The sequence below is a fragment of the Muscardinus avellanarius genome (genome assembly GCF_963383645.1).
Source record: "Muscardinus avellanarius genome assembly, chromosome: 18".
Lineage (NCBI taxonomy): Eukaryota > Metazoa > Chordata > Mammalia > Rodentia > Gliridae > Muscardinus > Muscardinus avellanarius.
Genome location: NC_137804.1, coordinates 7187666 through 7211045, shown reverse-complemented (window position 1 = coordinate 7211045; position 23380 = coordinate 7187666). Strand labels below are relative to the sequence as shown.

General features: G+C 54.8%; 1 protein-coding gene across 2 annotated transcripts; it reads right to left on the bottom strand.

Moving 5' to 3' along the window:
* Window positions 1–3536: 3536 nt before the first annotated feature.
* On the bottom strand, window positions 3537–22335 carry EXOSC7 (exosome component 7; the record flags this gene model as incomplete). Of its 2 annotated transcripts, XM_080715885.1 has the most annotated exons (8): window positions 3537–3641; window positions 4124–4279; window positions 5392–5515; window positions 10317–10387; window positions 11384–11549; window positions 16511–16605; window positions 16871–16972; window positions 22279–22335. In XM_080715885.1, 8 exons carry the CDS (start codon window positions 22333–22335, stop codon window positions 3537–3539), a joined length of 876 nt encoding a protein of 291 aa, XP_080572011.1. The 2 variants fall into 2 exon arrangements, with proteins under 2 accessions (XP_080572011.1, XP_080572012.1); XM_080715886.1 differs by lacking the exons at window positions 11384–11549; window positions 16511–16605; window positions 16871–16972.
* Between the last annotated feature and the right edge of the window lie 1045 nt (window positions 22336–23380).

The following is a 23380-nucleotide window of genomic DNA, read 5'->3' as shown; positions in this document are numbered from 1 at the left end:
CCGCTGCTGGTGGGCCCGAGGGGCAGGGCGGCGCTGCAGCCCGGTGCCCTTGTTCTTGTGTGGTGCTGTGGCGTACCCTGGTGACGCGAAGGCGTGGGGCACACGGGATGAGCCTGACCAGGCTGGGTCAGCAGCCGGCTCTGGGTGGTGCAAGGGACTGTAGCGTGGTTGCAAGCTTTCTGTTGGAGCTCATCATCAGCCTTCCCCGGCCTTCCAGGGGCCCGCCTAGCGCCATCTGGCTCAGGGAGGGGTCTGCTCTGCAGGCGCGAGGGGAAGGAAGGAGCCTGGCTTGGCCACGGCGCACACGGCAGAGATGCCAAGGGCGGGACGCTGAGACCCACCCCGGGGTGGGAGAGGATTTCGTGTTTGCAGCTGGGCCTTGGGGGTCTGATGATTACGTAACATAGCAAGCCTTGCTTCCCAGAACTCTGGGTGTGAAGCTCATGGCAACGAATATTAATATCCTTTCTTTCTCTGTGGTTAATAACTTCTCTGGTTTCTCTGTTTCCTCACTTGAACCAACACTACTATGGCCAAAGAAGAAACGGAAGCAGTGTTTTTTCCAAGTACAAGGCAGCCAGAGGCCGCCCGTTCTCTAGAACTGGCCGATGCTGATGGTGGGGCCCTGCCTGAACTTGCCCCTAACGCCCACCCTAACCCTAATCACAGGGGCAGTTTTAAGGGAACCGAGCCCCCCAGGAGGGTTCCCTGAGGGCCCAACCCCGCTGCACAGGCTCCTCCCGTTACTGGTGAGCAGCCCCGGGAGGCAGCCTAGGACTGGGCTGCGCACACGCGGTGCTGAGCAGGATCCTGAAAATTCAAACCTGTAAAAGGATCCTGAGCAGGATCCTGCCATGGCAGGACAGACAGCCGAAGACGCCTGGGGAGTGGCGGGCAAGCCGGGGAAGAGGGCCAGCATCCTCCAGGGCCACTCTGCAATGGGCTGCTGTCCCCACAGGCAGTTGCCCTGTGCCGCTACCTGGGGGTGTAAATGACGCTGCCACGAATTCCTGTGTTCGATGCTTTTGCCCCCTTGGGCCCTCAGCCACGTTCCCAGCAGTGGAATTACTAGGTCAAAGGGCACGGGCAGGTTTGAAGTTCCTCATACACGGAGCCAGATTGTTTCAGAAGCGCAGCATGTCACACACGCTCTACTGGCAGCTTGGGTGGAGACCACTGCCTTTACCGAGTCAGCTACAAATACCACTAGAGTTCTAAGTGCATGTGTTTTCGGCCGACCTTGGCACGCACTTGTAATCCCAGTACGCGGGAGGCTGAGACAGGAGGGCTGCAGGTTTGAGGACAGCCTCAGCAACAGGGCTGGGATTGTAGCCTGAAAGCAGAATGCCCCTGGATTCAATTCCCTGTACCAAATAAGTCAATCCTTGTGTTTTACAGGTTTGAATTTCCAAGATTTGGGAGACCCAGGGGTCAGAGAAACTACGAAACCCACCTGACTTTCCTATAGCCTGTGCTCCCTCCACCTGCGTGACGTTGGGCAGTTTGTGCCCTCCCTGGAACGCTCGTCACAGGCCTCTAGACAGCTGTGTCTGTTGGAGGACGAGCAGGGCTCTCGACAGGACTCTCCTCAGCCCTTGCCCTCTCGGCCTTCAGTTCTCGCTTCTTATCCTGGCCTCCGCAGTGAACAGCCCTCCCGCTCAAGGCTTCCGTGGAGACCTGCTCGTGAGCGGCCCCGGGCCGTGTGTCCTCCCCGCAGGCCGCCCAGTAGGCTGGTGGTTCCAGAGCCGCCCGCAGCCACTGCTCCTTGCTCTGCTGGCGGCGGTGGCTTGGCGGCAGCCCACCTGGCCTGGGTGATGGAAGGTGCCGCGGGGCCGAGCCCCACGCACGCGAGTGCTCCTTCTCAGACACCTCACAGTGACACACTGTGCCAGCTGGAGGAGCCCCGAGGCCTCTACGCTTTATTCAAACTTGAGTGGCCGGTTTGTCCCAGCACAGCCAGTTTCCTGTCCCGAACACAGGCAAGAAGAAAAGGCAGGCTGTGCTCTCGACAGGGCCTGGCTTCCCGGGGGCCTGGCCACGCAGGACAGCGTCCACCCGGGACCTCTGCAAGCTGTGCAAGGGCCTGGCTCACAGCCCGTTGCTTCCATTAGGTGATACATTCCTGACACCTCATCCTATTGGTCTAAGCCATGCAGGGAGCCTCGCCAAGGGCTGAAGTGCCTTCCTTCATGAGTCAGCTCCTTCCCCAGGGCTCTTTAACACTGATATAAGAGTTTCAGTTCCCCTGGAAAAAAACAGACTGTTGTATCTAGCAGACTTAATTCCAACTGGCTGCACCGGGAGTAGCAGAGGCTGAGGGTGGGCCAGCGGAGCGAGCGCACGGTAACACCCTCCCGCAGCCTCTGGAAGCCATGGGATGGTTATGAAACGCAAAGCCACCGCATACCCAGAGCCGCTAGGAAGGCTGGTGGGCCAGGCGGCCGCACCCGCCCTGGGGAGCGCTGTGGCCCCTTGGCGGCAGGGCTGGGGCTCCCCTGCTGGCAGACCCCCAGGCTCCACATGCACATGCAAAACACACTTCTCTCTGTGATTCTTATTTTGAAGGCTCTGGGGAGGAAAGTCAAAAAATTTGTGTCCTAAGCACTTCCTCTGAGCCACTTCCCACAGGTCTCTACTGCAGCCTTGGGGCTGTGAACACGGAGGCCGGCCCCTTGGAGGCTGTGAACATGGAGGCCAGCCCCTCGGAGGCTGTGAACACGGAGGCCGGCCCCTCGGGGCTTGTGAGCGCGGAGGCCGGCCCCTCGGAGGCTGTGAACACGGAGGCCGGCCCCTCGGGGCTGTGAGCGCGGAGGCCGGCCCCTCGGAGGCTGTGAACACGGAGGCCGGCCCCTCGGGGCTGTGAGCGCGGAGGCCGGCCCCTCGGGGCTGTGAGCGCGGAGGCCGGCCCCTCGGAGGCTGTGAACGCGGAGGCCGGCCCCTCGGGGCTGTGAGCGCGGAGGCCGGCCCCTCGGGGCTGTGAGCACGGAGGCCGGCCCCTCGGAGGCTGTGAGCACGGAGGCCGGCCCCTCGGGGCTGTGAGCGCGGAGGCCGGCCCCTCGGGGCTGTGAGCGCGCGGAGGCCGGCCCCTCGGAGGCTGTGAACGCGGAGGCCGGCCCCTCGGGGCTGTGAGCGCGGAGGCCGGCCCCTCGGAGGCTGTGAGCGCAGAGGCCGGCCCCTCGGGGCTGTGAGCGCGGAGGCCGGCCCCTCGGGGCTGTGAGCGCGGAGGCCGGCCCCTCGGAGGCTGTGAGCGCGGAGGCCGGCCCCTCGGGGCTGTGAGCGCGGAGGCCGGCCCCTCGGAGGCTGTGAACGCGGAGGCCGGCCCCTCGGGGCTGTGAGCACGGAGGCTCTCCCTTGGCACTCTGCACTCAAGATCTCTGCACTCAAGAACTCTTGCCAGACCAGACCTGAAAATAGACTTTAATCACATGTACAAATGTTACCTTGAATTTGTAATGGTTAAGAAAAATATATACAAACTTCTGCTTAAAAGGAAAAGTAAGAAACACACACTGCCCCGTTGACGGGTGAGGCGCAGGTCATCCCAGGAAGCCGACTTTCTGCCTCTTGGGCCCCAGGCTCTCCTCCTTGTGAAGGACGCTCTGCAGGGACACGTGCAGCAGCTTGCCCACGCGCTTGCCGGTCTGTGGGGCGGGAGGGAGCACAGGCCGTGAGCACGCCGCGCCGGGGGACCTCCCTTTCTGCTGGCAGCCGCTCCGGAGGGTCTGCCCGCAGTGCAGGCTGTGTGTCACGTGATGTGCACACGTGTGCATGTGTGTAGGCTAGAACCCAGGGGAAGCCCCACTGCTGCGCTCTGGCCCCAGCCCCTTAGAGGACTGGTTTTTGGTGTCACCGGAGCTACACACCAGTCCTATTTACTTATTTTTAACAGGGTCTCTCTAAAGTTGATGAGAATCGCACTACTTGCTGAGGCTGTCCTCCAATCTGCGATCCTCCTGTCTCAGCTTTGAGGTCTTTTAATTAAAACAAAACCTCTAACCATGTAGGGGTTACCTCTTGGGAACACTAAGACCTGGTCACAGCTGGCCAGCCCACCAGCCGCCCCGTGGGCTGAGCCTGCCTGGGGGTGTGCGTGGGGCTTCCCAGGGTGCCACCCGGCCCTCACCTCCATCATCTCGAAGATGCTTTCGGGGTCCAGGCTGCCCTTGCCCACCTTCCGCATGCACGTCAGCACTCCCTTGCTGGTCACCGACAGCAGCAGGCTGGCCAAGGAGCAGGCCTCCTCCTGGAGGGTGGCGTCCACCACATGCCGGCAGCCGATCTGCAAAGGTGGGTGCAGCGTGCTTAGGGCCCGCCCAACGGCCAACCGGGCAGAGGGTGCGCTACCCGCTGAGAGCTCGTTCTGCTCCAAACATGTTTAACATCCACACCGAAGGCCCGCGCAAGGGCGTAACAGACTCAGGATGAAAACATGATGCGCAAGGGTCAGAGCCCCCCCACCCCCGAGCCGGAGGCCTCCACGGCGCTCCACAGAGGCCCAGGGAAGCCACCATATCACAAATGGTAAGCTCAGAGGGCCCACGTGGAGGGACAAGGTCACGAAGGAACAAATGCAGGGGCCACGGGCGTCCGGCTCCCCATCGGCACCACACCCAGGCTCGTGATCTGAGTTCAGTGGTCGAAACCTGACCCATGCAGCATGGGCTGCGTGGTCAGCCCGTCTCAGCCAGCATGGATCTCTGCGCGGCCTGGGCAGTGCTGGTTACCCAAGGCCCGGGTTATGGCCCACACCTGACCCCCACACTGGGACCTGCTAGGACGTGGACACGGACCATGGAGGGAACGGGCTTTTCTACCCACCACCCCCGGCCATCCTAGGGCCCACAGAGCGCAGGGAGGTCGCGTACGTCCACGCCCAAGTACAGAGTGCCGTGGGGAAGGCACGCATGGAAAGCTCCGCACCCTGGCTCCTACTCCTACGAGTCCACTCGGGGCTCCCAGGACTCCATCCCACTCCCCGGTTAAAGCGAGAAGAAAGAGCTACGTGTGGCAGTGATTCGAACCTAACTGAATTACTGGATTTGGGTTAATGACTTCTATATGGTTTGTGAAACTTCTCAACCTATCAAGTAATCTCAACAGGCTGGGGCTGGGGGAGTCCCACCTCCACAGGCCATGTGTACAAAACATGAAAGGTGAGCCGGTGTGTTGGCGCACGCTTGTAATCCCCGTGCTTGGGAGGCTGAGACAGGAAGCTCACACAGGTTCAAAGCCAGCCTCAGCTACTTAGGCTCTTAGCGACTTAGTGAGACCCTGTTTCCAAATAAAGCATAAAATAGGTCTAGGAGTGTAGCCCCGAGGTAGAAAGCCTCTGTGTTCCACCCCAGTACCAAAACAAACAAACAAACAAAACCCAAAGGTCAAAGCTCACACCTTGCACAGAGTGACGATGCAGGGCACGTTCTCCACGCTTAGTCGAATACAGTCGTAAGGGTCATCGGACAGCTCAATGTCCTTTGACCCCTCCTCATCCTCCAGAACGCGAACCCTTGGTATCCTGGAAGTAGAAGCACAATTAAAACATCCACTTAGCTGGGACACAGTGCTGCACACCTGGAATCCCAGCTACCTGGGAGGCTGAGGCGGAAGGATCATAAGTTCAAGGTCAGCCACAGCAACTTAGTGAGACATGGCCTCAAATAAATTTTAAAATACAGCTGAGCCGGGCGTGGTGGTGCACGCTTGTAATCCCCGCGCTTGGGAGGCTGAGACAGGAGGATCACACAGGTTCAAAGCCAACCTCAGCTACTTAGTGAGGCTCTCAGCAACTTAGTGAGACCCTGTTTCCAAATAAAATATAAAATGGGTCTGGGAGCATAGCCCGGAGGTAGAAAGCCTCTGGGTTCCACCCCCAGTACCACCAAAAAAAAAAAACAAAAAACAAAAAACAAAAACAAACAAAAACAAACAGCTGAAGCTGTAGTCAGTGCCAGAGCATTTACCTAGCATATGTGAGGCCCTGAAGTTAATCCCTGGCACTACAAAAAAAAAAAAAAAAAATTATCCCACTTGTTGGAGAAAAGTAACTTTTTTTTTTTTCCTTAAGACTGAGAACAGCAGTTGCAATCCCCATCTTTACAAGAGAAAGTGACAAGTACCTACAATGCTACCACCCTCATCCCCATCGTCCCTGTCACAGGGCCCGGCAACAGTGCTGGGCAGCAAAGGAAGGAGCTCCTCTAGAAAGCAACGCTAAGTTGATTAGACGGTGGCCGTATGGGGAGAAAATTAGCCTCGATCCCTACCTCACACTACATACAAAACCTAACCAGAGTGCAGCTGCAATGTGAAAGATAGACAGTGGGGCCCAGAGCCAGGCACCGGGGGCCTATGGTCCCAGCTACTTGGGAGGCCGAAGCAGGAAGGCCACCTGAGCCCAGGAACCTGATGACAGCTTGGATGCTATGTCAAAACAAAACCCAAGGATAAACAAACAAAAACAACATGGTTTTCAAAGAAAAACTGAGAGCATCTTCATGACCTTGGGGCAGACAAATATTTCTTGAATAAGACATGAAGAATTTACCATAAAGGAAAAAAATGGATGCAATTATATTGATTATGAGCTTCTGTTCATTAAAAGACATCATTTAGAAACTAAATAAATAGTCCAGAAAAATAATTGTAGATCTATATCTGATAATATTAACTCACAAAATAATGAACAGCCCAATAGAAAATGAGCAAGATGTGAACAAAGGCTTTGTACAGGAAGCTGCCTAAGTGGTGGGTAAACAAAGGAAAGGTGCTCAGCTCAAATGTGCACCACAGAAATGAAAATCAAACCATAACGCAACACCAAGATGTCCTCGCCAGAAAAGGTAACGTTAAAGACAAGAAGATCCAAGGGCTGGCAAAGATAGGAGCACCCGGAACTTCAAACCCTGCTGTGTGGGTCTCAGCTGATACAAGCACCTGGAAACGTCTGGCAGCATCCACTGGCCAGCACAGCTGTGCTGTGGCCCGCCGCTCTCACTCCTCCACGGAGCAGATGCCCACATGCAATGAAAGGCATGTTACAGAAACGTCCATGCTACCACTATCTAGCTAAAACTGGGACTACCCATCAGTCATCAACAGAGAGGATAAACAGTGCCACACGCACACAGCGGCACGCCGTAGGCAAGCACGCCAAGCCTGCAGGCAGCAGTACAGATGCCTGAAGTGTGATGCTTACTAAGGGCGCAGACCGAGACACACCGGTGGTCCCTCCCACGGCAGGTGCAGGCCTCGTCTGTCCACTCACAGTGGCCATCCTCAGGGAGGGTCATGACGCAGGCACAGGGTGAGGGCTGCGGGGTGCTGGCAACGGTCTGTTTCTTGAGTGGGGGAGGGAAGTTATTTAACCCAATTTATTTCCCTACAGTCTCGGTGGAGGACCAGGGAGAGGTGACCTATCCAGCTCTCGCAATGGAAACTAGGTGCTTTTCCCAGTCCCTCTAACAGAAGCCCCTGATTCAGGTCCACTGGTCCTTCTACACACAGCAGCATCCACAGCAGCTGTGTGGCGGCCAGAGAATGTCCACCACGGCTGGGAGTCCTGCTAGGATCTGGGGACGAGCCCGGGGTGATGCCACGCACCACCGCAACCCGGGCAGCTGGGTTTTACATCCTGGTGTGTGGTTTACCCGGCAGCTCCCCCACAGCCAAACGGCTCCATCTGAACTCCCGGCGCCCGTGGGAAGCAGCAGGCAGCTGGAGCCATTTATGAGGCTCAGATGGCAACCTCCTCCCTGCTCCAACAGAGCCCAGGCACGGCGGCCAGGACTGCGGGCCTCCACCTCAACCGGGCTCATCAAGGAGCCCAGGGGGGCGCCACAGCCTTCACCCTCAGCAGACTGCTCAGCCTGCATTTTCTGACCTAAGTTTATTTAACTTTTTAAAACTGCACAGGTTAGCTGGGCGTGGTAGTGCACGCCTGTCACCCCAGTACTTGGGAGGGAAGATGGAGGAATGCAGGTTTGAGGCCAGCCTCAGCAACTTAAAAGACCCTCTTTCAGAATAAAAAAAAAAAATGAAAAGAGCCAGGGGTGTAACTCAGAGGTAGATTGTCCCTGCTGGGTTCAATCCCCAGTACCAAAAAAAAAAAAAAAAAAAAAAAAAAAAAGTAGTCTAAATTCACTACAGAAAAAGTTTAAAAGCCAGACACAAGTTAAACTGCCATAATGTGAACACTGAAAAATAGTTAATATGATCATTCTGAAATATGTAAATATCTTTTCAAAACAGATGTTTTGAAATACAACAAACAAACTGGATGTGGTGGCACACCCTTGTAACCCCAGTACTAGGGAGGCTGAGACAGGAGGATGGCAGGTTCGTGGCCAGCCTCAGTTACTTAGTGAGGCCCTCTGCAACTTAGTGAGACCCTGTTTCAAAATAAAGCATAAAAAAAAAAAAAGGGGATGGAGGTATAGCTCAAAGGTAGAATGCAAAAAAATACATAAACACACACACACACACACACACACACACACACACACAGCAGGCTGTGCGCACTGCATCACTCAGTGGGTTCCCATATAGCACACCTCTTTTTTTTTTTTTTTTTTTTGTGGTACTGGGGGTAGAACCCAGAGGCTTTCTACCTCCAGGCTATACTCCCAGACTCATTTTATATTTTATTTGGAAACAGGGTCTCACTGAGTTGCTGAGAGCCTCACTAAGTAACTGAGGCTGGCTTCAAACCTGTGCGATCCTCCTGTCTCAGCCTGGAATTACGAGCATGGCCACCACGCCTGGCTCATGTGAATCTTTTTTTTTTTTTTTTTTTGGTGGTTCTGGGGTTCCTGGAAGCCCTTCTACCTCTGGGATACACTCCCACACCTATTTTTTTACCTTTTTATGTGGAAACAGGGTCTCTTAAGCCAGCAAGGCTGGCTCCAAACCAGCGCGGTCATCCTGTCTCTGCCTCCCAAGTGCGGGGATTACAAGCGTGCCCACCACGCCCGGCCTCATGTGGATCTTAATCCCCTAAACTGGGCACCTGAATTGAGCTGGGCTCTGGGAAATACATCAACCCACAATATCATCGTCGTCTTCCTCTTCCTCTTTTGTGGTACTGGGGGTGGAACCCAGGGACTTTCTACCTCCAAGCTACACTCCCAGACCTCTTTTATACTTCATTTGGAAACGGGTATGAGTTGCTGAGAGCCTCACTAAGTAGCTGAGGCTGAATGTTCCTGTCTCAGCCTCCCAAGTGCGGGGATTACCCTCCTGACCAATTTTTTATTCTTTATTTTGAAACAGGGTCTCACTGAGTTGCTGAGAGCCTCACTCAGTAGCTGGGGCTGGCTTCGGAGCTGTGTGATGCTCCTGCCTCAGCCTCCCAAGCGCGAGGATGACAGCTTCAACTTCTTACCATTACCAGGAGGTTGTGGTGAACATCCTAGAATAAACATCTTTGCTCACATGTCCAATTATTTACTTAATCCTCTCCCCCCCCCTTTTTTTTTTAAGTTTGGAGATTAAACCCAGGTGGTGTTACCACCGAGCTACATCCTTAGCCCTTTTCATTTTGAGACCGGGTCTTGCTAGATCGCCCAGGCTGGCCTTGAACTTGCAATCCTGCCTCAGCCTCCCAAGTGACTGGGATGCAGGTATATGCCCGCCAGTCTGGCCTCATCCTCACCTCTTAGAAGCGCAGGGTCCCCAGGGCCTCCGTATAAGCTCCCACGGGACAAAGACGCACGCACACTGCCGAGTGCTACCAACGCCTCCAGGCACGCGGCATACAGGAGGGCGAGCTACACAATCAGAGCCCAAAGAAATGCCAACTCCAAAGACGCCTGGCATAGCCGCCTAGGACGCTCAGCCACGGCGTGCCCGTCTCGGGTTCTTAAACCAAAGAACAGCTAGCTGCCTCCCTCCACACTTTGAGCCCGTGATGTGTGCAATCAAGGAAAGCACCTACCACGCGTCAGGCCACCTGTGCTACCGAGCAGAGAGTCTGCCGTGTGCCGGCGCTGTCCATGGTGCTGGGCCCGGGAGCGTGAGCCCACCAGAGCTCGCCAGTGGCCTGTGGTTAGTGTCCATTCCCTTCCCTTTCCTTTCCTTTCCTTCCTTTCTTTCTCTTTATTTTTGTTTTCTAACATTTTTCTACATGTCACATGTTTACTTAAAATAATAATATAAAGATATAAAAATAATTTAGTTTTAACTTAGGAAATCTCTTTTCTGGACCTAAGAATAGGTATCACCCTTTTGAAAAGTGCAACCTGTCCCATGACGGTATAGAGACTCCCTTGGTGGGCCACGGAAGTGCTCCGCAGGCCGTGGCTGTTTCCCGGAAGACCTACCTCGTGTTGAAGAGAGCAGCCTTCACAGCAAGGGCAATAGCGTCGAACAAGTTCCCACCACACTCCAGCAGCTAAGGGAGACAGGGGTGGACAGGAGAGAGAGCCAGTGCCATTCAGTCGGGCGTTACTGAGCCACGCTGACCACATGATTGCACCAACAGGCTAATGGCAGCTGGCCACGCGGCCAAGACCCCGCTGACCCGGCACGCTCACCACAGAGTGTCCCGTGGGGAGCACAAGCCCTCCATGCGGCTGCCTGTAAGCCTGACAGGACTGTTGTGCGTGGACACCACTCCAGCCCCCATTCATAAGTGAAGGAACGGAGACCTGCGAGGCCAGGCAACTGGCCCGAGACCCAGCTCGGGAGCAGTGCCGCCAGGCGTGATGGCGCGCACCTGTAATCCCAGGGCCTGGGAGGCTGCATCAGGAGAGCTGCAATTTGAGGAGAGCCCCAGGAATTTAACAAGGCTCTCAGCCACTTGTTTCAAAATAAAAAATAAAATAGGGTGGGGCGTATAGCTTGGAGACAGCACGTCCTTGAGTTGAATCCCAGCACCCCTCACTCCCATGCCCAAAAGAGCAGAGTCCCGGGTCTCAGCGCGAGGCCTGTCTGATGCCAACGCCTCCGGCCCCCATTCTGGCACCACCCGTAGAGCCCCTTCTGCTTTTCTACCCTGTACTTTATCCTTTCTTTCTTGATACTGGAATTGAACCCCAAAGCCCTATTTTATTTTCATTTTGAAACAGGGTCTGAGTTGCTAAGCACCTCACTCTTGCTGAGGCTGGTCGTGAACCTGAAATCCTCCTGTCTCAGTCTCCCATGTTCTGGGACTACAGGCGTGCGCCACCATATCAGCTTCCCCCTGGTGTTCTGTGGATAACTTGGGTGCTGCTGTAACATTTTATTATGGAACGGCATTGCACGCATAGGTGGCCTTTCTCTTTAAAAATCATTACAGGGGGTTATCTTCTCCCGTTCTCACCCTGGAGGGCGGCTGCACCCCCCTAAAGTGGGGCAGAGCAGCGGAGCGGTGCCACGGAGGCTGCGCGGCGCGGTGCGGACTCACCAGCACGTCCACGTAGAGGACCCAGCAGTGCTCCCGGGGGCTGATGCACAGGGAGCTCAGGTCCACGCTGCTCTTGTTGTTGAAGACCCGGTAAAGGGTGTTAGCGATCTCCGTGCCAAGCTCGTCTCCTCCGCGACCTTCAAATTCAGGGGTGGCATTGGCTGAACTACATAGAAGGGAGAGCAAAGCCAAGTGAGTCTTCCCACAGCAAAGCACAAAGGGGCGAGGCCTTCAGTGCCCTGTGGAATGCTGGGAAAGCCGGCTGCTCTGAGGAAGACACCGAGGGCTGGGAGTCTAGCTTGGTGGTGAGCACTTGCTAGCGTGCAGGAGGCCCTGGGATCCATTCTGGGCACCACAGGAAGAAAAGAAAAAGAGAAAGAAAAAAGTAAGTCACTGGCTCAAAGAAAGACTGGGTCTTGCCACCTCGCCAGCTTCTAGACACATGCCAGGCACAGCCCGGCGCTGGGCCCTGCCTGGATTTGTCAGTGGGCGTCCCTGGACTTCCAGCAGCTAATGTCTAGAAAAGCCATCTTTAGCCAAGAAACAAGTACGTGAGCCTCGGATGGTGACAATTAATTCTCTCCCAAGTACCTCAAAGGTAAAAACATAAATAAAAAAGAGGGCTGTGTCAGCACAGACTCTACACAATCCCACATACAGACTTCCTGGCCCTTATTCTGGAAGGTCCCAGCCTGCACTGCTTGCTGGTGACCTGGAGAGCTCTGATTCTCCCACCTTCCGAGCACAGCAAATCCTCTGCTCTGGTTGGCCGGGGAGCTGGACCGTCCGGCTCAAGAGGGTCACACTACACGTGCAAAGCCACGGCCTACGTACAGGAGCACGCTTTCTGGGATGACTTAGAGACACGTGTGGCAAAAAGTCGGCGTGTGTCAGGAACACGCCCCTGCGGGTGACGACACACCAGTACCCCCTCTTACTTTATTTGACTTGGGGGTACTGGGGATTGAACCCAGAGGCATTCTACTGCCAAACTACACCATGATCAGCCCTTTAAAAGGAAAAAAAAACAAAAAAACAAAAAAAACAGAGTCTTGTTAAGTTGCTGAGGCTGGCCTCAAACTTGCATACTGGGATTTGCCTCAGCCTCCCAAACATTGGGATTACGGGCATGCACCACCAAGCCTGGCTTGTTTGATATTTTTCTTTTTCTTTTAATTTTTTATTGGTGCATTATATTCATACATCATATTGGGGTAAAAAACTTGTGTGTACAGACATGTACACATCGCTGATTTAACCCCTACCCAATTCCCACCCCATTCCCTCCCCGTCCCTCCTCCCTCGCTGGCTTAGTGGTTGACTTCGATATGTTTAAGTACATTGTGTGTTTTAGAGATTTTCCTTCTTCCCCCTTGTTTGCTATTTTTCAAGAGGAAAAAATGTTTCCTTTCTGAACTCTTGAATCTAATGCCCAATTACTTCAACAAAGAACTAAGCTAACATGATTCAACACTTACCACTTGAAACACTACTCAAAAGTGTTTAACAGGAAATTTTTAAGTTTTGGCTCGACACAAATAGACCTTTGATAGGCCTGTGAAATAAGTACCATGAATCGCTTTACTCTCACAGTAAAGGTCGGGCACAGTAAGCGAGCAGCTGCTCCGCACAGGCGCTATGAAGCCCCACCTAGAGGCTTCCTGAGCCCTCACCCACCTGGAAGGCGCCAGCTGCTCCCAGCATGGCAGCCCTGCGACTGAGCGGGAGACGCACCAGCACGGCGCGGTCCCCGGGAGGCAGCGAGGTGTGCAGGAGGCCTTCCGAGCGCCCGCGTGCGCCGCCCGCAGCACCTCAAAGGGCTGGCTGCCGCAACCCACTCAGCACCTGAGGAGGGGCCGGCCCTCTGTACCTTACTCCTGTGGTGCTGGCGACGGAACCCGGGCCCAGCGTGCGAGGCAAATGCCCCGCCACTGAGCTGATCCTGGGCCCTGATCCTATTTTATTTGTTTTTATTTATTTATTTTTAGTACTGGGGATTAAACCCAGAGGTATTCTACCTCTGAACTATACCTTAGCCCTATATTATTTTTACTTTGAAACGAGGTCTCACTAGGCTGCTGAGCTGCTCACTACAGCCAAGGCTGTCCTCCAATCAGCCACCCGTCTCAGCCTCCCAGGACTGGGATTCCAGGCGCTGAGCCACGGCCCCGCCTGACCTCATTTCAGAGAGGAGTGAAGCGAGTCAGAGGCTGCGCAACTGGAGCTAAGGCTCCGGCCGGGCCAGTGGGCCTGCCCGCCAGGCCTCCTCGCTCCCCCTGGACTTGTGGCTGCTGGCTTGTCTAGAGCGTAACACCGGTCAGCGCAGCCTTTCCTCGGGCTTAAATTCTGCCTCAGGATACTGAACGAGTGTTCTGCTCTTGGGACTTTAACCAGCCCACAAATGTAAGGAAGGCAGCCCAAGGGAGCCCTCGATAAAAAGCCTGTTACTTACAAAGGAGAGAGAAGAGAAAGGGAGAGGCTGAGGCTGGTGACTCAGCCCTGCTCATGCGCATCACGATGCACCGTTCAGCGGGGACGTGGGCTTTCCAGCATAAAACCCGGTGCTTTCTGCATTTAGTTACCACAACAAGACCCTTCATAAAGCCTGACCCAGCCTCTCTTCCCTTTTTTTGGTGGTACTGGGGTTCCTGGAAGCCCTTCACCTCCAGGCTACACTCCCAGACCTATTTTTTTATATTTTTATTTGGAAACAGGGTCTCTTAAGCCAGCGCGGCTAGCTTTGAACCTGCATGATCCTCCTGTCTCTGCCTCCCAAGCGCAGGGATTACAAGCGTTGCACCACCACGCCCGGCCTCCAGCCTCTCTTCTAGAGCTGTGGAAAAGGGCTGGCTGAGCTAATAGAGCCGGGGCAGCCGCTCCTCCTGCCTGACTCACCACTACACCCTGATCCTCCGAGGGAGGCCGGATCAAAGCCCTATCTACCGGGAAGGGAGCTCTACATGCTAGGCCCAGGGTTGCTTTCCTTGCAACAGAATAGCCAGTAGGCTGACAGAGCCTTGCAAACAGCCAGGCAGCCCACAGCAGAGAAGGACTGAGTGCCCAGAGTAGGGCACTCTGGGGGCTTGCCCCCAGAAGCCATCTCCCCCAAGGCTGATTTCTCTGTGTGCGTGGACTCACTTCTGAGCTCACAGAGACATCCCTATGAGGGGTACAGGAGGAGTAGCACATTCTGAGCCTTCCATTGTAAGGTCCTGCTTGAACTTTCTGGAAGTTACCTCTTTGGTTCCAGAGACTGAGCCCAACCAGCCTCAAAAGGCTCAGGCAGGCTGCTTTCCACCCGCCCCAGCCCAGGGAGGGCCCCCGCTGCAGCACCCAGTGGGCAAGGGGCTCTCGGCGGCTCTGCCCCAAGGGACCCAGTGTCCTGGTCCTGTACTGGTGAGAAGTGTGAAGGACCACGCCAAAGAGTAGCTCTGATCCAAGCGGCAGCATCAAGGGCCGTGCGCATGGACACCTGAGGAGACCGCTTCCCGAACCCTCTGTTAAAGCCAATCTCCTTGAGAGGCCGGCAGCAGCCCAGAGCACGCCCAGCTTAGGAGACTCCCTGGGGCTTGGGTGGAAACCTTCCTTTCTAGAGTTTCAATCTTCTCCTTTCAAGTGGCCTATTCTCAGGCTACCGTGAGTAAGCCAGAGGCGCTCAGGAGGGCTGGGAGGTCGGACCCTCCCTGCTTCTGGTTCCGTGGGAGTGCCGGCCACCCGTGCCCTTTCCCACAAGATGTCTCCTCACTCCTGAGAAACAGTGAACCGTGAGGCAGGGAGTACTGTCTGCTCGGTCTCTGTGTTACCATTCCGAGCAGATAAACCAAAGGGAAATGAGTCAGCAGAAAAGCAATTAGCTTTCTGGGACCTCTCTACCACTGGGACTTTAAATAATTAAAACCTGGAAGTTGTTGATACAGAATTAAATCAAGCTAGGCTCAGAGAGGCATGAGGGACCCCACCCAACACCAAGGGCTCTTCTCCCACTGGGAGCAGCTGCAGTGGCTGGCAAGTGCCTGGAGCTCTCCAGCGGAGCTCCAGGTGCGGGCAGGGGCGTGCCCGGCAGCCATTCCTAGTCACTGGGTGGGACGAGGAGCTGCCATCTGAGCAGTTAGGAGCGGCTCCTGGGGAAAATGCCACAAATAAGTTGCCCATGGGTCCTAGCAAACCTTCAAATGGCAGGGGGTTTAGGAGACACTCGGTACCGACATTCTACACCTCCACCTAGCATGAGCTCGCAGGGCCTCACCTGCTGGAGGAGGGCCTGCTGCCGGCACCCAGCTCCTAGAAGAGCCCAGGACCAGCCCTGGCAGCGGAGAGGAGTGGCGCTGGCTGAGGGCCGAGGAAGCCTGTGCCCCGCGCCCGCCAGCTTCCTCCTCCTCACCCCGCTCTTCTGGTCTCCCTATTCCAGATGAAGTTTAGGCAGAGAGAAACTTGGTAAGCAGCCAGGTCCCCTGGCTGAGCAGAGGGGGAAGCGGAGAGGCCCAGGGCTGACTGCACGGGCTCCCCCAGCACCCACAGCCCCAGCCTCACCGGACCCCGAATGCACTCTGTGGAGACACAGCATCTATAGGCGGCCCCTGCCATCCGCCTCTGGCATTTTTCAAAGGACCATAACACGCATCATCTCACTTGACCCTCAGAACAAGCATAAGCTGGGCTGCCTGGCAGATGCCCTCGTTTCAGACAGAGAAAAGAACGTGTAGGAATGTAGGAAGGACCAGGCGATTAAAACAGGCAGGACTCCAGCCAAGACCCCGTACCTGGCAAACGGGAGGAGGTCAGTAAACCCTCCTAGATGGCCGAATGACCACACAGACACACGAGGGCTCGATGGGGACTACAGCCTCATTTTCTGAATCTTCATCTTTTATTTACTTCTTTTTTAGTGCTGGAGATTGAACCCAGGGAAGTTCTATCTTTGAGTTATCTATCTCTGAGCTATACCTGTGGCCCCTGTTTTTTTGAAACAGGATCTAAGCTGCAGAGGGCCTCACTAAGTTGTTGAGGCTGGCTGCAAACTTGATCTCCGGTCTCCGCCTCCCGAGTCCTGGGATTACGATGTGCCATGCCTGGCTGAAGCTTCAATTATTAAGTCATTTCCTTCAAAAACACCCACACAGTACTGACCAGTCAACGAAGAATTCCAGGTAGCCTTCATTGGGCCTGTCCAGCTTCGGCGTCCCCATTTCCGCTTTTACTCCCACCAAGATGTCTGTGTGGCCCTGCAGACACACGCAAGAAGGGTCGTTGCGCAGAGCAGGCAGCTGGGAACCCCCCCTTCTAGGCACTGAGCAGTCCTCCCGAGACTGATCATCGGTGCTGGGACCTGGTGCTTTGTGAGGGGGGTCCTTCAGCTCTGGAGAGACCCCCACTTGCTTGGGCTTGGGTTTACCCGGGCAACTGCTCCCCAAAAGCCACCAGGGGTCTGCAGCTGTCCCATTGGGCCTGCCCATTTCCCGCCTGGGCATGAATGGCCAAAGTACCTACCAGCTTGACCCGGGCAGACCCGCTGGTGTTGGACACCACATCGGTCTCCACCTCAACACATCGGTAGTCCTCGCAGCCGCGGCCATCCACGCGGAGGTCTACCTAAGTACAATGACAACCCCGGGCTGTGACCCTGCACCGACCACAGGTGGCCGGCCCAGCTCACTCCTCTCCCCAGAGAAATACACAGCAGGCATCTCTTCTCTCAGTGGCTCCTGCACCTCCGCCCTCACGGCTGCTGACAATATCACTACGGTACACGTGAGGGCTGGGACCCTAAGCTGAGCGGATTGTCCAAGGCGCGGCCAGTGAGGACAGAGCTAAGTTTCCGTGCCAGGTATGTCTGACTGCAACGGCCATTTTGCTACACAGAATATGTGCACAAAAGAAGCACAATCTGAACAAGGAACAAAAATAAGCCATTCCTCTCCAATGTGCCAGGCTAAAACTGCAGCAAGAAGCAGGCGCTGTCAGGGCTTCGGGCCACAGGCCGCCGTGTCTCACCCATGGCCTCCGTCCACAAAGCTCCTCAAGATGTACAGTGCAACTCTCCTGTAGGGGCTAGGACTGCTCTCCCACCGCACAGCAGAGACGAGTGGCTGTAACAAGACCTGCAAAGCGCCACGCCGCTCCTACCTAGCCCCTTCCAGGACAGTCTGGCCCCCACGCCCCCTCCCCCTGCAGAAGATGGTTTTCCAGGTGGTGTATCTGCCGCCTGACCTTCTGCCCACCTGCTCACTTCTTCCTTTATGTATTTACATCTGTTACGTATTTACATCTGTACATTATGTATTTACATCTATATGACCGCCTCCAGCAGTTTTGAAGCGCTCACTCCCTTCCTCTCTTGTGCCTCCCTGGCCCAGCCCTGGTGAGCAGCCCTTTCTCCAAGGACCCCAGCTCCCACTATTGGAGCATGGCCCTTGAGACCCAAGCTCTTCCTTGCTACAAGGGCATGGCTGCTTCTAAGCCTCCCAGCAGAGCAAAACGCGTCCATATACTAACGCCCCAGGCCTACAGCAAATTCTGTATGTACATGTCCACTGAACAGCCTTATATCATAACTGAGAGCTCAAGTCCAATCTAATACCCACAGGGCAGCCCAACCTTGGATCTGCCCCTTCTCAGGGGGAGAGCAGCTGCCTTTATCTACAATGTATTTACACAGTTGAGATTTCCTGGCATGCAAGTGGAGTAGTTTCAGAACTGCTATCCCATTCCACTGTGGGAAGCAAACTTAGGACCCAGTTATGTGTAAAGTTCTTAGTGTCTTTAGCCTTATAGTACTGGGGCAAAATGTGTCTTCCAGTTACTTTAGTTCTTTTCTTCCCTACACATTTCCTGTGTGGTTAAATATTTATTTGTAACACAGGCTCATTTGTGACTGTATTTCAGTTTGGGTCTGCACATTCTGGTTACATTTATTTATTTATTTATTTATTTATTTATTTATGTACTTACCAGGGATGGAACCGAGGGGCATTCTACTTCCGAGCTACACCCCCAGCCCTATTTTTTATTCTTTATTTTGAAACGGTCTCACTGAGTTGCAAAGGGCCTCACTAAGTAGCTGAGGCTGCCCTTGAACTGCGATCCTCCAGTCTCAGTTTCCAGAATGCTGGGATGACAAGCGTGCCACCAAGTCCAGCTCCTGGTTACTTTTAATTACTTTTAGTTACATGGAATGTCACTAGGGTCCTAAGATCAAACCTATCAGAAAGGCACGCTCAGCTTGTCATCCCAGCATCGGGGAGGCTGAGACAGGAGGATCGCAGGTTTGCAGCCAGCCTCAGCTACTTAGTGAGGCCCTCCACAACTCAGTGAGACCGTTTCAAAATAAAGAATAAAAAATAGGGCTGGCGGTGTAGCTCAGAGGTAGAATGCCCAGTACCCCCCCAAAAAAAAAAAAGAAAGAAAAAGAAAGGCATGCTCAGAGAAATGTTCCTCTTATGTGCACCCCACTCTTCATGTCCTCGAGGCAGCCCAGGTCACCGGTGGTTCTCTTTGTTTCTGGTGTATATTTCTTGCATTTCCCCTCCACAAATGAGTAGATACATGAACATTTTTATGCCTCTTCCACTAAAACACACACATACACAATTAACTAAATAACACACACACACACACACACACCTGCTCCAAGTCTGCTCATGGAGACCTTCTTTTTGCAACTATTTTTTTGAAAGCAGGATTCCCTCTCGTCTCCCTTTCTGCTCTCTTGCTCCCCCCTTTCAGGAATCATTAGTTTCATCATCCCAAAGGGACGAATGCTCCTCAACACACGAAGGACAGCAGACACACTGAAACCACTGCTCTAACGTACGTGCTTATTGAAAACGTATCTCTGGCTGCATATGTGAATTGACTTCTTGAGAAATTCAACAAACAGAGAAGCAAAACACTGCTGCACACTCCCACCACACAGTACTGAGCACAGCCATCTGTCATATTTGCTTCAGCTCTTAAACACCCTCAATCGTGAATGTGTGTGTGTGTGTGTGTGTGTGTGCGTGCGCGTGCATGCACATGTTACTGAGATTGAATCCAAGGGCATTCTACCTCTGAGCTACACTCTCAGATCTATTTTTTTTTAATTTCGAAACAGGGTCTCACTAAATTGCAAAGGGCCTCACTAAGTAGCCGAGGCTGTCCTCAAACCTGCTATCCTCCTGTCTCAGCCTCCCAAGTACTGGGATTACGAGCGTGCACTGCCATGCCTGGCTCCCTCTCAATTCCGCGGCAGTCCCTCTACAGTCCTTCAGCTCCCTGGCTGGAAGCAATCTGTTTGAAACAATGAAATTTCAAGCCTAGGGGAGTAAGCCTTTTTGGGGAGAAGTCTATAAAGAGACCCCTCTTCACTGGAGGAGGCTCTAACCAAAGAACCTGAAGACTTTCTGGGTCCATCTCTGGCACCTCACCCTTCCCCACCCCATCTGCCCCAGGCCCCAGGCATGCTCAGCCCAGAATCAACACTCACAAGGACTCTCTCTGGGCCGCCGGTATGGTACAAGAATGAGCAATCATTAGCATTAGTAATGGTTCCCGGCCTGGTCCTACCACTAACTAACTAGCCTACTACTAACTAGCCATTTGACCTTGATTAAGCCCTTTCCCCTCTGGACTAGTTTCCTCACTCGTAAAAGATGATGAGTAAATGAGACAGTCTCAAAAGTGATTCTTCAATTCTATATATCTAAAAATTACTTAGTGCAACAAGTAATAACTACTATTTGCTGCATGTTTACTATGTACCAGAATATGTGCCAGAAACACCACAGGGTCAATCCTCACAATTACCCTCTAAGAGAGTATTTAGTCATTCCACTTTACAAACGGGGAAACTGAGGTTGAAAGATGCCAAACCAGTGGCCATGGGCACACGCCAGTGAGCAGCACTTGAACTCCAAGGCAGAGCTTGGGCCTGCTGCCGCGAGTGGCCTGCAGCCTTCCAGGGCCTTTCGCGTTGCATAGCAGTTGACAAAGTGTCTGTCAACTCTGACAGCTCCTAAGACTGCTTAGAGAACACCCAGCACTGGAAAGATCTGGCCACACCTCTCGTTCCAAGACGAGGCTGGGGAGGCGTCAAAAAGGGGCCTCAGCCAGGCACGGTGGCGCACACTTGTAATCTCAACACTTGGGAGGCTGAGACAGGAGGATCACGATTCATGGACAGCCTCAGCTACTTAGTGAAGCCGTTTGCAACTCAGTGAGACCCTGTTTCTAAATAAAGAATAAGAACCGGGCGTGGTGGCACATGCTTGTAATCCCCGCGCTTGGGAGGTAGAGACAGGAGGATCGCCCAGGTTCGAAGCCAGCCTCAGCTACTTAGTGAGGCTCTCAGCAACTTAGTGAGACCCTGTTTCCAAATAAAATAGAAAATTGCTCTGGGAGTATAGCCTGGAGGTAGAAAGCCTCTGGGTTCCACCTCCAGTACCACAATAAATAAATAAATAAATAAATAAATAAATAAAATTAAAAAAAATAAAGAATAAGAAATAGGGCTGGGGGTGTAGCTTGGAGGTAGAATGTTCCTGGGTTCCATCACCAGTACTGCAAAAAACAAAAAATACAGCTGGGATGTAACTCGCAGGTAGAATGACCCTGGGTTCAATACCCAGTACTGAAAAAAAATAAATAAAAATAAAGGGGGGGGGCTCACGTGTTTTGCTTTTCCAGGCTCACTCACTGCTTTCTGGGAAAAGCTTGGGGGCAAGTAAGAAACAAATAAAAAGCTAATAAATGTCCTTTCCAAGGACAGGTAAGGCACTCACACCTCCCACAGGGAGGGGAAAAAAGCATACAAAAGAATAGAAAAATACACCCTACACTTAACTAGTCAATAAAAAGTTGCACTAGGGAGTAACTTTTTTTTTTTTTTTTTTTTTTTGGTGGTGCTGGGGTTCCTGGAAGCCCTTCTACCTCCGGGCTACACTCCCAGACCTATTTTATATTTTTATTTGGAAACAGGGTCTCTTAAGCCAGCGCTGGCTTCGAACCTGCGCGATCCTCCTGTCTCCGCCTCCCAAGTGCGGGGATTACAAGTGTGCCCATCACGCTGGGCTCAGGGTTAACTTTTAAGAACCTAGTTTTTGGGTGGCTGAGCAGGATGATTCCAGCTTTGAGGCCAGGCTCAGGAACTCAGAATGAAAAAGTAAAAAGGGCTAGGGGTGCAACTCAGAAGTAAAACGCCCCCGCACACAGTTTTCCTTATTAAAAAAAAACAAGGAAATCGGCTCCCTGGCCGGGCTCAGGGCCTGGAGTCCTACCACAATTTTTACTTATCTCCAGTACTCAGGAGCAAGGGAATGAATCCACGTGCGAACACTTCAAACACAGGTCGTTCTGAATCGAAAGCTCCATTTAAAAAAAATCGACAGAGGCCGCGGCGAGGTGGTTGACTTCTGTCATCCCAGTACTCTGGAGACTGAGACGGGAGGATCGTCGTAAGTTCGAGGCCAGCTTCAGCGACCTGGTGAGACCCTGAGGTTTCAAAATAAAAAAAATGAAGCCGGGCGCGGTGGCGCACGCTTGTAATCCCAGCATTCGGGAGGCTGAGACCAGAGGATCGCGGTTGGCGGCCAGCCTCAGCTACTTAGTGAGGCCCTTTGTAACTCAGTGAGACCCTGTTTCAAAATAAAGAATATAAAATAGGGCAGGAGGTGTGGCTCGGAGGTCGAATTCCTCAGGGTTCCATCCCCAGACCCGCCCCCCCAAAAAAAACAACAACAATGAAACAGGGCTGGCGGTGTAGCTGTGCCTGTGGGTTCAATCCCCAGCGCCACACACGCACACACGGAGCAATCGGCAGGGGCGCGCGGAGTCGCATCCCTCCCGCGGCCTGCGCGTCCTCGGGGCCGCGGCCGTGTGTCCCGGCCGCCGCTGCGCCGCCGCCCGCCGCCCGCCGCTACCTGGACGCCGTGCACGATGTACACCTTCTCCGCCTCGCTCAGCGCCACCGACGCCATGCTGCTGCGCCCGCGTCATCCGCCCGCGCCGGCCCCGCCCGCGGCCCCGCCCCCGATAGGCCCCGTCGGCCCTCGCGTCATCAATCCGCGCCGGCCCCGCCTTCGATAGGCCCCGCCCCGCCGGTCCTCGCGTCATCGGTCCGCGCTGGCCCCGCCCCACGGCCCCGCCCCCGATAGGCCCCGCCCCTCCGGCACTCGCGTCATCGGTCCGCGCTGGCCCGCCCCCGTCAGGCCCCGCCCCGCCGGCCAGCCGCGTCATCCGCGCGCGCCGCGCCCTGCCGCCGCCAGCGCCGGGAGCTCCATGGGCTTCCCCCGCGCCGCCGCCGTCTGGCCGAGTCCGGCGAGCCGCCGCCCGAGGCCCGGGCCGAGCGGGGACGGCGGGGACCGGCGGCGGGCGCCCGCCGGGGCCTGGGAGCGCGGATCCGCCGCCCGCTTCACGGTCAGTGCGGAGGGGCGCGGGCGGGGCGCAGCGGGACCCCGGGGCGCGCGGCGCGGCGTGCGGCGAACGGGAGTTGAAGGCGCAGCCCGAGGGCGCGCGTGGCGGACGGAGACCGGGTCGGAGCGGCGGGCGGGCGTCGTGACTGGACGAGGGCCGGCTCCCCGCCCTCTCCACTTTCCTGGTCCTTGAGATGGTTGAAAAGATCCCCTCTTTGGGTCGTTCCCGAGGGGCTCGGTCTGGCCAGGAGTGGAGCGCTCGTTCCCGGCTTCCTCGCCCCTCCACCCCGGGGTCTCCTCCGATCCCCCTTTCTCCCTCGATCTCTCTCCCTCTCCGACCCAACCTGACCCAGACAGAGCCTTGCCAGGTCCCCTGATCTCTGATGGGCGCCAAAGCATTGTCCCAAGGAGAGACTGGGGAAGAGAGGGTCTCGGTCACTGGCGCCTGCCAGGTGTGCAGTGTCCGGGTGACCCCTGCACTACTGGAAGCTCTGGTCCGATGGAGGTGATCGCGGAGAGCTGCGGACAGTTGTCCCCCAAAGAGCCAAAACCCTCCCCGTCCCGTGGCTGAATAAGAGTAAGGGCCTTAGCTGTCCAGAGGGGATATCTG